Here is a 15449-nt window from a genome sequence, read left to right on the forward strand (position 1 = left end):
TGGCTTTGTTTAGTGTATGTGAATGTCAGAGAAGAGAAATCGGTATGCTCAGCTACTTTCACTACTGGCTGGAGTTTTCAAAGAACAAATGATACATATATGACATTGTCATTTAACACATACTTGTGCAGAAAGGATTGTGTTTGCAACAGATTGTGGTCTAAACCCTATGGGGTATGTCTTTTAATTCCTTCCTACTTTTGTGGTTTCACAGTAACTAAGACGGTGTGTGCTGAACAGTGCGACGGTCGCTGCTTTGGTCCCTATGTAAGTGACTGCTGCCATCGCGAGTGTGCAGGTGGCTGCTTTGGCCCAAAGGACACAGACTGTTTTGTAAGTGGAGTTTTCCATTGATCAAAACCAATCACTTTCAATCATTCCGAGTACTGGGGATAAAGAAAAACATTAGTTGATATACAGTAAACCAAATAATTCACCACATTGCATTTTTCAGCATTAACCTCAAAGACAAAAATCTTCCTTAAACTTTTTTAGCTTGCAATAAATATCACTTGTATGGTAAATCTTAGGAATACATTTATTTTAGCATTTTTCAAAGTTAAATCCTGTATAGAGTTCACTAGTAAACCATCCTGTCTTATTCTCCTTGCAAGGTAAATCATATTTTAAAGCGTTCTTTTATATGCCCTGCAGTTTTAGGATGACTTATAAAGCCTCTATTGTTCATAAAGCAAAGTATTTGAAGTAGTCTCAGTTTATGTCCAAATTCATGTATTACTACTTATATCAACATGGCGGTTTTATCTTAATAGTATCAACATTATTTTTGGGTAGATTCTAAATAACATTTTGTTGTCTGATTCGCAGGAACAATTATTTCAACGATTGTGTTCCTGTGACTTGCAGAAATAAAATGTTTAATGAAAAGATTTAAAAAAAAAAGTATTACAATGCATAATGTAAGACAGTAAAAATATAAGTCTATATATCTATATCTATATATAGAAAAATTTTATACATATATTTATATGAATTAATCCTTTGTAAACAAGCTGAATGGAGAGGATTTTAATTGAATTCCTAATCAAAACAGGCTTGGATTTAGCTGTAGAAGTTGACCCTTTATTTATACCATTTTAAGTTGGTGAAGATGGCCATGAGATACCATAACATCAACAAGAAATGTGTTTGTAAAATTCCAACAACAAAAAAAAAAACAAACTGTTTTCATAAATTTATTTATTGCAGTTTCCACCACAAATTATGACATCCTTTAGCTGGTACAAAAAAATCAGATTCTATTTTATTAAAAGTGATTAGATCAGTTTAAGGGAGAGTACGCCCAGTCTTTGCCGTTTGATAACTCTTTTCCACACTCCAAAGGGAAACTGGTATTCACATGTGGTGTAGTCAATATAAATTTGAGATTTATGAAATACCTTCATGTTTAACCACACTATCACATATTTATTCACATGCTGCAACAATCCTGTAACCAGTTTAAAATCCTATTTCATGCAGTGTGCTGCAGCACTACCATATTAGTGCAAAACCATGAAGATTTGAAGATTTGTGTGTTTTTTTTTTTGTTTGTTTTTTTATGAAATGTAAATTAAATAATGTTTAGGCGAGATACTTAAGTCTTTATCTTTACAGGCCTGCACAAACTTCAATGACAGTGGAGCGTGTGTTACGCAGTGCCCTCAGCCATTTGTCTACAATCCCACCACGTTCCAACTCGAACACAACCCGAGAGCAAAGTACACCTATGGAGCCTTCTGTGTCAAGAAGTGCCCTCGTAAGTTCCCCCACCTGAGTATGCAAATGGACGTCTGCTGTGCCTTGCAAGCGTATTCATACAATTGAAAATTTCCCCCATTTGTCATACTACAATCAATAACCTCAATGTATTAATTGGGATTTGATCTGGTAGACCAAAACAAAGTAGTGTATAATTTTGAATCAGTTCGAAAAATAATATATATAAAATTTTGCAAGTAAACATTCTAATATGTGCCTGTATTTGTAACCTCCTCCTCTCTAGTACCCCAAAATAAAACTTGGTGCAAACAAAATCTCCCTGATCAGTTAATTAGAATCTACCTGTGTGTTCTTTACTTCCAATTTAAATTCAGCTGTGGACACTGGTGAACAAGGAACATTACAAAAACAAAAACAAAACAAAAAAAAAAAAGAAATGCATTACATCGGACAGAGACAAACTTTGGTAACTACAGACATTAAGAAAACTAAAGGGCTCCAAGTTTACCACAACAAATCTTTCCACCCTAACTTGATAGGTGTAAAGAGTCGTGGGTCTCCATCAAAGCTGGAGAGACCTATATCTCAAAGAATAGGCTGTTTGCAAGATAACTATTAATTATGCACTTCACAATTCTGGCCTCCATGAAATAGTTTTAAGATGTCAGCCATGATCTAATAAGAGGCAAAATAAGTCATATTTAAAGCTTTCCATAAAGCCATCAATTGAAACAGAAAATATTCGGAAGAAGGTGGTCTGGTGAAATTACGTTCTGGCTTGTATCACTGTAAGAAAGAAAATTTACGACACTGGGGGTTGGGTGGGGAATGAGTATAAATACAGGCGACACATTGTCCCTGAAAAAAAAAAATCCTTTTATGATCACTCTCGGTGTGGTTTTTGCAATCAAGATGGTATTCTTAACCAAGAGCCTGTCTTGTTTTGTTCTGAAATTGTTGTAAATGATGTTGAAAAATCCATGAATGGTAATAATTCTTTTTAATTTGTATCATTATGACATCAGCTCGTAATGTTTTCATTGTGTACACCAGCATACGCAGCCCTGGTAGCCATTGTCCAGCTACTGAGCCCACAATTAAGTGTGAGCAACTAGTCGTGCTCACAGCATGAGTGAAAAGTCCAGCCAGCAGGTGTGGAATGTGACTTAGTGCAAACGTAGAAAGTGTTTTGGCACAAATAAAAATGCACATTATATCTAATTGTTAAAATATTTAGAGCAATAAAAACATGCCTGATTGTTACATTTTATTTTCTTATATAAAAACAAGATTGTAATTTTTGCTTAATTCCCCTATGGGATCAATAAAGAAATTTTGAATTTGAATTGTTATTGTTGTTGTTGCTGTTAATGTTGCTTGCTAACCACAACCCACTGGGAGAGGAGAGAAGTTCATGTCTGTTGGGTGTGGAAATAAAAAATTTACTTCAATGTTTACTTTCAAAAATATACTCTAAAATGAAGAGTGTTGAGATCAAAAGTCCGTAAAATCTTGTTTTAAAATACAATATGGTTATATTAAATAATTTTATCAGTATTTGTTCTGTGAGCTTCAACAAAACTTGAGGCATTAGTTGACAAAAACTCTTGTATTTATTTGCTGTTTTTTTTAAAGGGATTCACCTTAAAACAATGAAACAATAATATTTGAACAACTGTTCTGCCTTTTGATGTTTTTTTTTTTTTTTCACATTCCTGGAGGTTCATTTTTTTCATTCCTGAAAAAAGCTAACCAAAGTGACTTTTCTGTAGTGTGATTACCTAGACTCCTCTACCACTTATTTTACCATGTGTTCTTGTGTGACAAACAGCAGCCATTTGTATTTGACATTTACAGTGACTTTTTTTTTTTCCTAGATAACTTTGTGGTGGACCACAGCTCCTGTGTGAGAGCATGCCCTAGTAACAAGATGGAGGTGGAGGAGAACCGGATTAAGATGTGCATCCCTTGCACGGATATCTGCCCAAAAGGTAAAATAAAAGAAATGGCCAAAGTTGTAATCATTACAGATAGAGGTAAGTATGAATCATTTCTCATGTCTCTATTTATGTAGCAATTTCTCAACTTAAAAACAAACACATTTTCAAAGGGACATTATTAAGGCAAAGGGAATGTACATTTCAATTGTTTATTAATAGTTGAATATTATATTTTTCAATCACTAATGGGTTAGTTAGCATTTCAAATAATACAATGACATGTTTCTACATAGAAACTCTGTTGGAACTTGGTTTCAAAATTCACATTATTAAACTATAAATCTATAATATTGTGTGTGTTTACATAAGTAATACAATAATCAATTGAATGAAACTTGTTTTTTCTCTCTTGGTTGTGCAGCATGTGATGGAATAGGCACAGCCAGCCTCCAGACAGCTCAGACAGTGGACTCAAGCAACATTGACAACTTTGTCAACTGCACCAAAATCAATGGCAACCTGGTGTTCCTTATTACTGGGATTAAAGGGTGAGGTGATTCAGCCTATTAAAACAATATTTAGAGTCGTTAAAAGTCCCAGATGCACCATTTGGTGCTGAAAGTTCATCTTTAAAATGGTGATGGTGGTTGTAGAAAATTGAGAAAATGATCCCACTCCAACCCACCCACATCACTTCTACCAACACAGTGAACATTATGTGGAAACAATTACACATCAGTTGTTTGTCGACGAGCATTGAACTCCCAATGTCTAAAAAAAAAAGTAATAAATCTAAAACCGTCACTAACTCTTTTGTGAGACGGTTATAACAATTAACCAGACGAACTTAGAAACTTGTCATGCTGGCTTCTATCTAATGGTAAGGAATAATATTAGGGTGTATAAATCAATAAACTATCTTACTTCTAAAGGAAAAGAAACAAATATTTATATATTTTCACTCTCCATATTATTTCCACCCAACTGGGTTTGCCACCAAGTTTCACTGCAGTGTCAATGCAAGTGCAGAGGACTTCAAAAGTACTTTATCTTTTTCTCCTGTTTTTTTTTTTTATCTGACTTTGCTCTAAATATTTCAAATCTGACTGTGCAAGCAATCCACCTTCTATATGGTTGTCAAAATCTGGTGGTGAACACAATTTTAAGTAAACAATTATTTATTTTATTTCGAACATGATAGAAGCACACACACAGACAGGAAGGAATGCAAAAGACAAGCGTCTTTCCTTGTTCATGTGTATCAGTTTTGTACCACAATAAATTAAGGTAGCAATTTCTTCTTTGTTTTGTCTTTTCCTATTCTGTCATATTTCTTTTTAAACATTTTAATATACAATTGTCTCTCGTAGGGATGTCTATCACAACATTGGACCTTTAGATCCAGAAAAACTCAATGTGTTCCGGACAGTTCGGGAAATCACAGGTTGGTACATATTCATCGCCGCATAACGATATGCCAACTTCATCACTCTGATGTTATTCTTTTAGCCTTACCATTTATGGCATTTTTAGGAGAGTTCAGCTGGGTTTGTATGTATGTGTTTGTTTGCTCAAGTCAACCCTCTCCCTTCTCCCGAGACTGTCCACCCCAAGGACAGACAATGCAGCATAAGATGAATATTATATGAGACTTTCAATCTCTTCTGTCTCTCCTCCGCTTCTCCCTTGGGGGCTCTCTAGCCTCGAGTCCCTCAGTCCCTACTCTCCCTTCACGCACTATGAAGAAAAGATCCAGAACATGCGGTGTGCATCGGTAATTGTCCAGCTCTCCTGTGCCGCTGCCACTTTTGAGCTTTGTGTTTGCTGTCATTTTTCCAGCCCAGACATGCAGCAGTGCCAGCAGAACATTACAACCTGTATCTGTGATGTCACCTTCCCTCCTAAAATAAAAACACATATGTGGCAGATCTCATATAGTCTTAGTAATGTTTTCCATCTATCATATAAGTGCGTAATAGGAGAAGCTCAATGAAATAAATCTCAAGCACTTAATATGCAGACCAGGGAATTAAGTGACAGAGTGACAATAAGTCAGATGTTAAACTTGGTTCTTAAGGAGTCTGAGTAGACCAGGTTGTTCAGGGTTAAGCTTTAAAGAACGCTCAGAGTGCATTTCTTATGAAGATTACACAAAGTCGAACACTAGAACAGAATGGCTTGGACATTTTTTTATATTATGATTCTGTCACTTGAGAACTGAAAATGAGACCAAGTATATTGAACGTCTTTTCACACTGATTTAAATTGACTGTATGCAGATAAAAAAAACTGCCCCTGTGCTTTGAATTTGACACATTTGATGTAGAGCATTTTAACATTTTGCAAAATAGTAATTTGTCTGTGAAAATCTTGTTCTAAAACGTTTTATTTTCAGTCTCCATTAATCATCTGTGCTGGCAGGCCAAATTACTTACATTCTTTAATTGTGATTAATTGCTACACATGACCCTCCAGAGGGCCAGCAGTGGTACGTTGGCGGCTCTTTGGACACCTCCGATTTAGGGATTTGTGCAAAGTAAAATAGTGATAAAATAGTGACCCTCTCAAATGTATGCTCCATCACTATAAAATGTCACAGGAGAATAAGTGCTGCCCTGTTGACAAAAAGGGGTTGTCCAGGGCATTGACAGCAGAAGTTACCTGATAATTTAGGGCACTCGGATTATAGAATAAATGTGCTCGAACTGAATTGGAATTTCAAAAAAATAATAATAATAATAATTAAAAAAAAAACATATTACTTTATTTTGAGACTTTAAACTTCCTTAATACTAGTGGCAACCAGGTCGTTAATGTATGTATATTAAAGGCGTGTTTATTTATTTATTCTTAATGTTATTTTTTTCCCCTTTTTTTGGTGAGTGATGGCTGGTTGAGAGCAGTTGATGGGGCATAAACCTGTGGCCATGTACTTAGACATTCGTGTCAGCACAACTTGTCGTCTCCCTGAGCTGTCAAGAAAATATGGCATCTGACAGAAGAAGTCAACCTGGCTTTCTGACCCTTAGGTCACAATAACACCGCCTTAGCTTTCAAATGAGTAGGATGGAGGGGGCAGGGGGGGCGGCATCTGTTACCATCCACACTCACTCCTTCATCTTTTACTATTCATTGTTTTCCCTTTGAACCGTATTTCAATGGATCTTAAAATACATCCCACCAGGTCAGGTCTTATTCGAAGAGGGCAACAAGTGAGTAATCAAGTTGTGCAATTTTCCATAAGGGTTTATCAATGTTTTGACTCAGAACTGTAATCACCACAACTTAAGCCATCTTGACCTTTAGTTGTGAGCTCCTGGTCCTCTTTGCTAAAAGCCTCCACAGAGCAATTTGCTGTGCGGTCTGGTGCGTTTTTAATGTGGCTCTCAGCATAACATGAGCCACTTCTTCATCTTACAAAATCAAACTTAGTCAAAGCTGAGGAGACGGGAAATGGACAGATCTATTAGATGACACTGACATAAGATTCTGTGTCTACTACCATTACACAATGTGCACATCAGGACAGGGTGGTAGGAATTAGTCATATAGAAATCACTGTATTTAGGTGCCAGTTAGGGGGACGAGTCGGATTCAGCAACTGCTTTGACTTTCATGTGGTATCTTAACAAATATTTAGAGCTCACAACTGGATTTGAAAATGAGCTGATAAACAAATTGTGTCAAATATAAATACCTTTATTAACATGCCATCATTTAATCTAACTGATGTCACAGTTTTTCTCTTAAGTTCTTTAGTTCTACTCGCATACATTCACAAGCAATACATAGTTTATTATCATTTCATTAATAACATAGAATGAAAGTCAATTTTTACTCCATTATGGAGGATGCAGATGGATCAGTATCTTCCTGTAACTCTATGAGGTCAATTGGCATTCAAGATATGAGCCATTCATATCATTTATCTTCATGATCATGTTCCAATTAGATATGCCTGACAAATCTACAGCTGGTGGTGGTCAGGCTAGTGCAGCTAACTGTTGTAAGCATAATACAACTCTGGCACTAGCAGACATAGTAAATGTTAACAGAATTAAAAGGAAGGTGCAGAAAATTCCAGAAAAAATATTTTTGCTTTCTTTTGTTGCAAATGATTTTTTTTTTTTACTGTAAAGTGGAGCTCAAAAGAGAGAGAGTTTGCAACAGGCCTGAAGATATGAGTTTCCATAAAACCTCAAGTAAAGCATATGCACTTGGAAGCACGCAGTACTGAGTCAAAGTACTTTCCAAGACAGAATAAAAGCACAATTATCAAAAACTTGCTCTGTTTAAATGAATCCATCTAAAGTAGAGCATGCTGGAGAGACTGTTCAACTACAAATTTCTATTAACTTAATAAAAGTGAGTGTTGTTAGCAATTTGAAGAAAACTGATTTAAATCAACTTACTATTTTCAATTAAATACTATGTTTGCATTGAGAGGATATGTGTGTGCATTTGTGTGTTTACTTCAAAATATGGTGGATGGGTTGAAGGCAAATGATGGACTCACACCTGGACTCGGCAGATTAATTAACAAACAAAACCTCTTTGTTGACATATTCAGAGAGAGAAGTCAGCCATCTGTCACTTGAAGAACATCTCCAGGATTAAAGGACTAATGTCTCACCGAGATCTGGAGAAACTCATCCATGCATTTATCTTTGATTACTGCAACAGTGTCCTCAGAGGTCTGCCTAAAAAAATATACAAATAATAAATCTTCCAGCTGCAGCTGATCCAGAACTCTGTGGCTCTGGTTCTCACTAAAACCAGGAAGATAGAGCACATCACCCCATTTTTAAAATCCTTACAATAACTCCCCATGGCTCAGAAAATAGACTTTGAAATACGTTTGTTGGTTTATAACTCACTGAACGTTTTAGCACCAGACCACATTAAAGATTTGCTGTTGTTGTATCAGCCTGCCGGACCACTCAGGTCTTCTGGTTCTGGTCTGTAAACGCTGTTTACACACATTTTCCCAACGCTGCTGCCGCTCAGCTGGGATTGACATTACAAATCAAATAATGTCTCTCAACTGATAAAGAGGCTGTTCAAGGTTATTGCTCTCTGTTTTCAACAAGCCGCTTTTTGGATAAACAATATTATGCACCCAGTGGGAGGAAATCACGCACCGTAATATGATGACGTCAAATACTATTTATTGATTGAAGAATGTGCTATACATCCTAAGGCGCAGACTGTTTTTTTTTTTCTTTCTTTCTTTTTTAATTGCCGTCCACCACCTTCTGCTGGTTCTACGTGGTGATTAATGCAGCTTGTGCCCTTTATGCTTTCTTCTTCTTGTGTTAACATAATTGCTGTTAATTATAGCTTTTTTTTGTATTTGCTACGACATTAATTCCTTCCATTCTCTTCATTCTCTCTTGACTGTACTATCTCTTCATTGTGGATTTAGCCTTGGTTTTGTTTCCCTAACCCATAGTTTTGTTTGTCTTCTGGTGTTGGCTTGGGGATTGTACTCACCCACTGTTCTTCTACTAAATATTTCATATTCTCTGAATCCATTATTGAAAATTATAAATGAGCCACAGCCATCATTCCAGCTTTTCATTTAATCCTTTAAATGATTCAACAAAGGAGAAGCAGGAGGAAGTGCAAAAAAAACAAAAAAACATTGACGTGTCAGACTTTGCATTGGTATGAAAATCTTCTTTGTATAAGTCAATCCTACGGCATGCGTTTGAGTCAAAGGTCTGTGGCGTTTCCATGTCAACTCTCAGTTAATGTGGGAACTGCTTGAAGTCTATTGCTACCTCTGGAAATATGTCAGAATCTTTGTGCCTTAGACTTGTAACCTATGTATCTGTGTTTGCATTTCTCTCTATTTAGGCTACCTTAACATCCAGTCTTGGCCTGAGAACATGACTGACCTGAGTGTTTTCTCCAACCTAGTAACTATCGGGGGAAGAGCACTGTACAGGTACCTGATGAAACAGCAAATGTGTTGTGAACATGCCCGTATTTGCACAGTGCAATATGTGTTTAACCAAAGTTTTATGTACTAATAGAATAGAATTGAGTAGAAATATCTTTCATTGTCCCTCAGTAGGAAAATTCAGGTGTACCAGCAGCAAAGTGACAGACTAATAGGTGCATTCAGATTCACATAGTTCATAGGAAATAAGGGAGGATTTATGGAATTTACAGTAACTTGATACCTGTTCATACGCAGAATGTCTTTGCTGAACTAAGTGCATAATGAAGTGTTCTGGGCAACTTTAAAAAGTTACACCAAACGTAAACAGAGAGGACTTGCAGCTAACCTCAGTTAAGGATTTAAGGTTTTAATGTTGTTGAGAAAGAAAAGTGGACTGAACCAAAGCATACATAATTTTAACAGCACTGTGATACATTGCTCACTCTGCACTTGGCTAAATGACTCACTTAAAACAATGTCAGCCTGAAGCATCTAAGAGAACATGACTGAACAAACTTGTATCAGGAGGACATCAGATAAAGCCAGGGAAGAAGTTTCTTCATTTGCATATCCCTTTAATAGCAAGTTTAATTGTTTCACAGAACTATGTACATTTATATAGCCAGTCCATTAAGTCATAAACATGGATATTTTGATGATATTGAGGCTGAGAATAAAAATATCAGTCTGCTTATAAATCCTAATTACAATTGTTCAACACTGACCCAAAAGTGTTGGATTCAGATTGGCAATAAATTGCTTCTTTGGTCGGGGTTGCGCAAGGCTTTATTTCAGTTTGACAAAGCTTCCCTTTGCTTTTTGTTTGTCCTACTTATTCAAATATTGAATATTTAAATAAGTACTTGAATGGACTATTTTTGCAAAAATATGGACTATTTTTGCAAAATTGGATGAGCTAGGATCAGCTCAATAGTTTACAAAATTATATTGTTCCATTGTTGCAAAATGAACTTTCAGCAACCTTAAAAGAGTTATAAATCTGGCACTTATCATTTGCATCGAGTAGCTATTAGCATTTAATAGAGCTTGCTTCATGCATCTTCATCATTTTAAATATAAAAATCATTAGTGAATACATTCGTTTCCTGTGATTAAGTGCTCTGAATTTAGATTTCTCCAAGTCTAATTATCACTTACAAAGGAAACTGCTTGGAAATGGTTTTGGTCATGATTTTGTTTTGACATTTGGAGACTTAAGTAGTTTTAACCCATCTGATGGAACATAATTATTTATCACTTACTTTTCATTGCCTTTTGCAAAAGTGCTTGGAAACGTGTAGTGACATTTGGATGGTAATATTGTAAGTCGTGTCTGATTATATACTGCAGACTAGGTGTGTGTGTATCTTTTTAAAAGTGTGGTTATGTGCTGTGCATGCAGATGAAAACAGCAGGAGAAATTATAGCCTGCCTCTCACCTTTGCCCTGTACTTGATCCTGCGTACTCTGTCTGTCTGATGGCTCTGACTCCCTGCTGCTTTTCTGCCATATTTAAACTGTAAGTGGAGCAAAAGGAACAAAACATGGGGGGGAAACTTTTAAAAACAAAAGTAAAGAAAGACAGAGAGGTTGTTTAACTGGTTCACATTGTGGTCATTTAATTGCACTTTAGACAATATGGTGATGACGGTGGTAGGAGTTTTCCCTGTGATATGTGGGTGATGGGTGGGTGAGTATATATACACACAGTGGAGTTGGGACTTTGCTGTCCCAACAATTTTTTTTGAAACACATTTTGAGATTGGGAACACCTTGCCTTTAGATGAACCGTGTTGGATGCAACATCATCTGCATGATTAAGGCATCTTAATCTGTAATTGTGTCCGAGGTGAAAAAGAAAAAAAAACAAAATTGGGGGATGGATTGGGGGATGCTCATTAAAATGTGCTTTGTGCACTTCTGCTTTGGGCTCAGACAAATGCTAACTCAATAAAATTAACTTATCTTCAGTAAACTGTCCTGTTTTCTCTCTCTCTTTTCCCCCTTTCCATTCTGTATTCAACCTCAACTTTTCTCCCTCTCTTCTCATATCCCCCTGTTCCTGTTTGGCCATGTCTTTCTCTCACCTCCACCTATTCTGCCCTCTCAGTGGGATTTCCCTGTTGGTGTTAAAACAGCAGGGCATCTCATCACTGCAGCTTCAGTCCCTGAGAGAGATCAGTGCTGGGAATGTCCACATTGCAGAGAACAGCCAACTCTGCTACTACAGCACTGTGAATTGGACAAGACTCTTTCGCGCTGGTAACCAAAATGTCCTTATTCGCAGCAACAGAAGCCCACAAGAATGTGGTAAGTTTAGAGTTACATCTTAGGAAATGTTTTGTGTCAATTAAAATAAAATTGAAAAGTCAAGTCATTACCTACAAAAGACATGCATAATTTCAGAAATTACTCTAAGCTACAACTGTCTACTGACAATTTCATTGTTAATGATTATACACATCTCAGATTTATTTCTGAAAATTATCTAACGGGCCACAAAAATATTTAAACCAATACAAATCAGTGTCATCCTCTTAAAGTGAGGAATTCTTGACTATTTTTTGTTTTATTACGTAAAATAAAGTTTTATTTTAAGATCAATTATTCAGTACTGTCATAGCATTTTATGTTATGACAGCTAAACTTTATTTCAAAGCAACTTGTTATGCTGGATTTTATCTGGGTGTATCAGAGTAAGGTAGTAGAGAGGGTGTAAGCCAAAAACACTGCATTTCTTTGTAAAAAAAAAAAAAAAAAGTTTGAATATCAGATGTCATTTTCCTTCCCTTCACAGTCATGCATTACTTCAGGTTGGTCTGTCACATAAATTGCAATAAAATGCACATATGTTCATATTTCCAATGATACAAAATGAAAAGGAAGTTGAAGGGTTGTGAATTATTTTTCAAGGCACAGGAAGTGGTGCAAAGCACAAACGATCTTTCCATTGCTCGGTTTTTTGCATGAATGGAATATCCCATTAATTTATAAAGGTACTAAAGCCCATAATTACATACAATAATATATGTTTGTGTCCTTGTCAACACTTCATTCCAACAACACAGCTTTCAGTCTTTAGACCATGTCATCACATATAAGTTTTATATGGTTCCAATATGACGTTTTGGCTACGCAGGATTCCAAAGCAGAAATACATTATGATGTCTTCATCATAATCACTTATGATCACTTGATAGTTGCTTGCATTAGTTATGTATACCTCTACAGCATAACATGTTTCCAGAGCTTGTTCTGACAGATGTACTTCCACAAAATATCTGGCTGCATTGGTGAAAATTGTCTACATATTACATTGTTGTAATGCCTAGATTGGTCTGCTTCATATTTTAGGGCATTGCATCTTGATAATTTGTTTTATACACCACATCTGTTTCATTTTGCATAATCCCTTCAAAGCTTGACCCAGATTCATGAGCAGGTGTCTTTGCAAGCACAATTTATTCAACCTGTAAAAAGCTTCTTTAGCACAAAATATTTTACATTCCAAAGACTCAAATTACAAAGGAGAAATCCAACTTCAGCTGTTTGTTGCTTGCATTTGACGGTTTGAACAAGAAGTCTGTTGTGTGTGTGCATCCCCTGATCACAGTTTTTGGTTACCTGTGTCTGCAGATGCAAAGAAAGTTTTCCATACAGCAAATGGAGCACTTTTCAAAGACGTAAAGCCACAAACCTCTTTGAAATATAATTGCTTACCAATAATGAGACCTTAAATCTGTAAAAGAAACAGCAAAGAATATTAGCTTTAACAGGTTTACTCTGAATGACACAACCCAGAAATCTGGCTGGTCACATAGCTTAGTGTGGTTAAGGTCAATCATGTATACACTGGACTTAAAAGTAGAATTTTAACTGCATCCCTCAGAGCTCTTTGTCCTACATAAGGAGCTGTGTGTGGACATGTGGGTGAACAAGAATCAGTGAAGAGCAGGTCACATGTCATAGACTCCTCTTCTCCCTCTCAGTGTGAATGTAATATTGTGGTCAAAATGCTCAGATTAAATCAATAAAATAATTGTGCACTACAGTTTTGCAAGCATGGACTACAAGGGAATACAATACTGTATTGTATTCCCTTCCCTTCCCCTGTACAATACAATACTGTATTGTATTGTAAGGGTGATTGCTACCGTGATTGCTGACATCTGATCAGTCCTAATAGAAAATGCAGCAGAGTCACATTCACATGTTTACCATTTAGTAAATGTGTTTTTATGTTATTTACATTTTTGTCACATCCTTCCTTCCTTTTAAAAACATTATCACACTCATTGCAATAGGCTGTTCTTTCTTCCTAATGGTAGGGCTTTTTCAAGCATTTTAGACACATTTCAAGTTGCTCTTTTTGATCTTGCAGCACAACTAATGTGTTTTGCCAGCCCCCAAACACTCTTATTCTTGTTATTTCCTCTGTCTGGTCAGTTTACACGTGACACCAGATTACCCAGAGAGGTGGTTTTTGTGCTGTAAAAGCCAAAGCCTTTATATTCTTCCCTAAAAGGATACAACTGATTTTGAGTCTCAGTCTTCTTTGAACAACTGCAACATTCTGTTAAAATAGCATAACGCAGTAAGACATCAAGGTTATGTGGTGTGTCCTACAAGTGGCCAAAAACAAAACTAACCTCATGTTTAGTGAAGAGTGTTGATTTAGTATTTTAACATTGTGCTTCCATGTGTCATAACTTTTATGGAAGTGTGTTGTGGGGGAACATGAGACAAAGAACAAATATAGTTCTATAAAGCAGAGCAGATGAGATGTTCAGGGTTGATCGGTAGTGCATTAAAAAACAAGACCTAACAGCATTTTTTTTTTTTTTTACTCTTTTGGCTGTTAGCCTAAATTATATCAACAAATCTGTGTGGCATCTGCAAGTTCTTTCTGTCTCATCTGTGGTTTGCCATTGTTTGCTCAGCATTTAGATAATGAAGCAGCACAGATCCCTACTGTGCTAACTGCACAAAAACATGTAATAGTAATACACACTTCATGCATAAAGATTAATTATCATACACACTGTTTATATATTCACACAGTTTGGAACACAACAGTGTTTGTGTTGTCAACCATTTGATCCAAAAGGGATAATTATCCAGACATCTTGGTGTCTATTGTTTGACACTTTGTTGTTTCCGGAAGAGAAATAATTTAGTCCCTCAGCCACTCACCCATCTGCCTTACTTTATTTATCCCAGTCTTGGCTTAAGAAATCTGTTGCTATGAAAAATAGACTTTATAGGCCAACACAGATATGCAGTTGTCATGAGGAGGTAGAAACATTTAATGTTCAGAGTATCTTGTGCCTTGAGACATTTAACCCTATGTCTTATCATGAGTGATGCTATTATTTTTGCTATTTTTTTTTACACCAAACTGATGACTTAACAAATACATTGTTGTTTCATTATCCATTCAGAAATGCATGAAAGCATTTCTGAATGCATTTCACTGTCTTTCTGATCGTTTGTACTGAACAGCCAAGGACCACATGGTGTGTGACACATTGTGTTCTGATGCTGGATGTTGGGGTCCTGGTCCGGACCAGTGCCTGTCCTGCCGGTACTTCAGCCGTGGACGAACCTGTGTAGATACCTGTAACCTGTACGAAGGGTGAGTAATGAATTTCTATACATGCATAGATAGCGCATAAGAGTACTGTCCCATCAAACGGTCAATTTCCGAAACCACACACAGAAAAAAACTCATAAAAGTGCACATGCAGTCAGTTCTACCCGTCGGACCATGCACAGAGTAAAAAACTGATTGTTAATATGACAGATGACTCTTTAGAGTGCAGTATTTGTTGATTATTTTA

The 15449-nt window shown here is 36.3% G+C and overlaps 1 protein-coding gene across 1 annotated transcript in view; it reads left to right on the forward strand.

The window, feature by feature from the left end:
• Positions 1 to 15449, forward strand: part of erbb4b (erb-b2 receptor tyrosine kinase 4b) — a 186278-nt gene that overhangs the window by 112915 nt on the left and 57914 nt on the right. Inside the window, exons 6-13 of the mRNA XM_088003702.1 lie at positions 215 to 333; positions 1618 to 1759; positions 3600 to 3792; positions 4064 to 4210; positions 5033 to 5106; positions 9522 to 9612; positions 11720 to 11919; positions 15112 to 15244. Coding sequence (XP_087859828.1) covers positions 215 to 333; positions 1618 to 1759; positions 3600 to 3792; positions 4064 to 4210; positions 5033 to 5106; positions 9522 to 9612; positions 11720 to 11919; positions 15112 to 15244 — 1099 coding nt within the window. The remainder of the gene's footprint in view (positions 1 to 214; positions 334 to 1617; positions 1760 to 3599; positions 3793 to 4063; positions 4211 to 5032; positions 5107 to 9521; positions 9613 to 11719; positions 11920 to 15111; positions 15245 to 15449) is intronic.

The sequence above is a fragment of the Poecilia mexicana genome, unplaced genomic scaffold (genome assembly GCF_051168715.1).
Source record: "Poecilia mexicana isolate PSO_F unplaced genomic scaffold, ASM5116871v1 scaffold_2, whole genome shotgun sequence".
In the NCBI taxonomy this organism is placed as follows: Eukaryota; Metazoa; Chordata; class Actinopteri; order Cyprinodontiformes; family Poeciliidae; genus Poecilia; species Poecilia mexicana.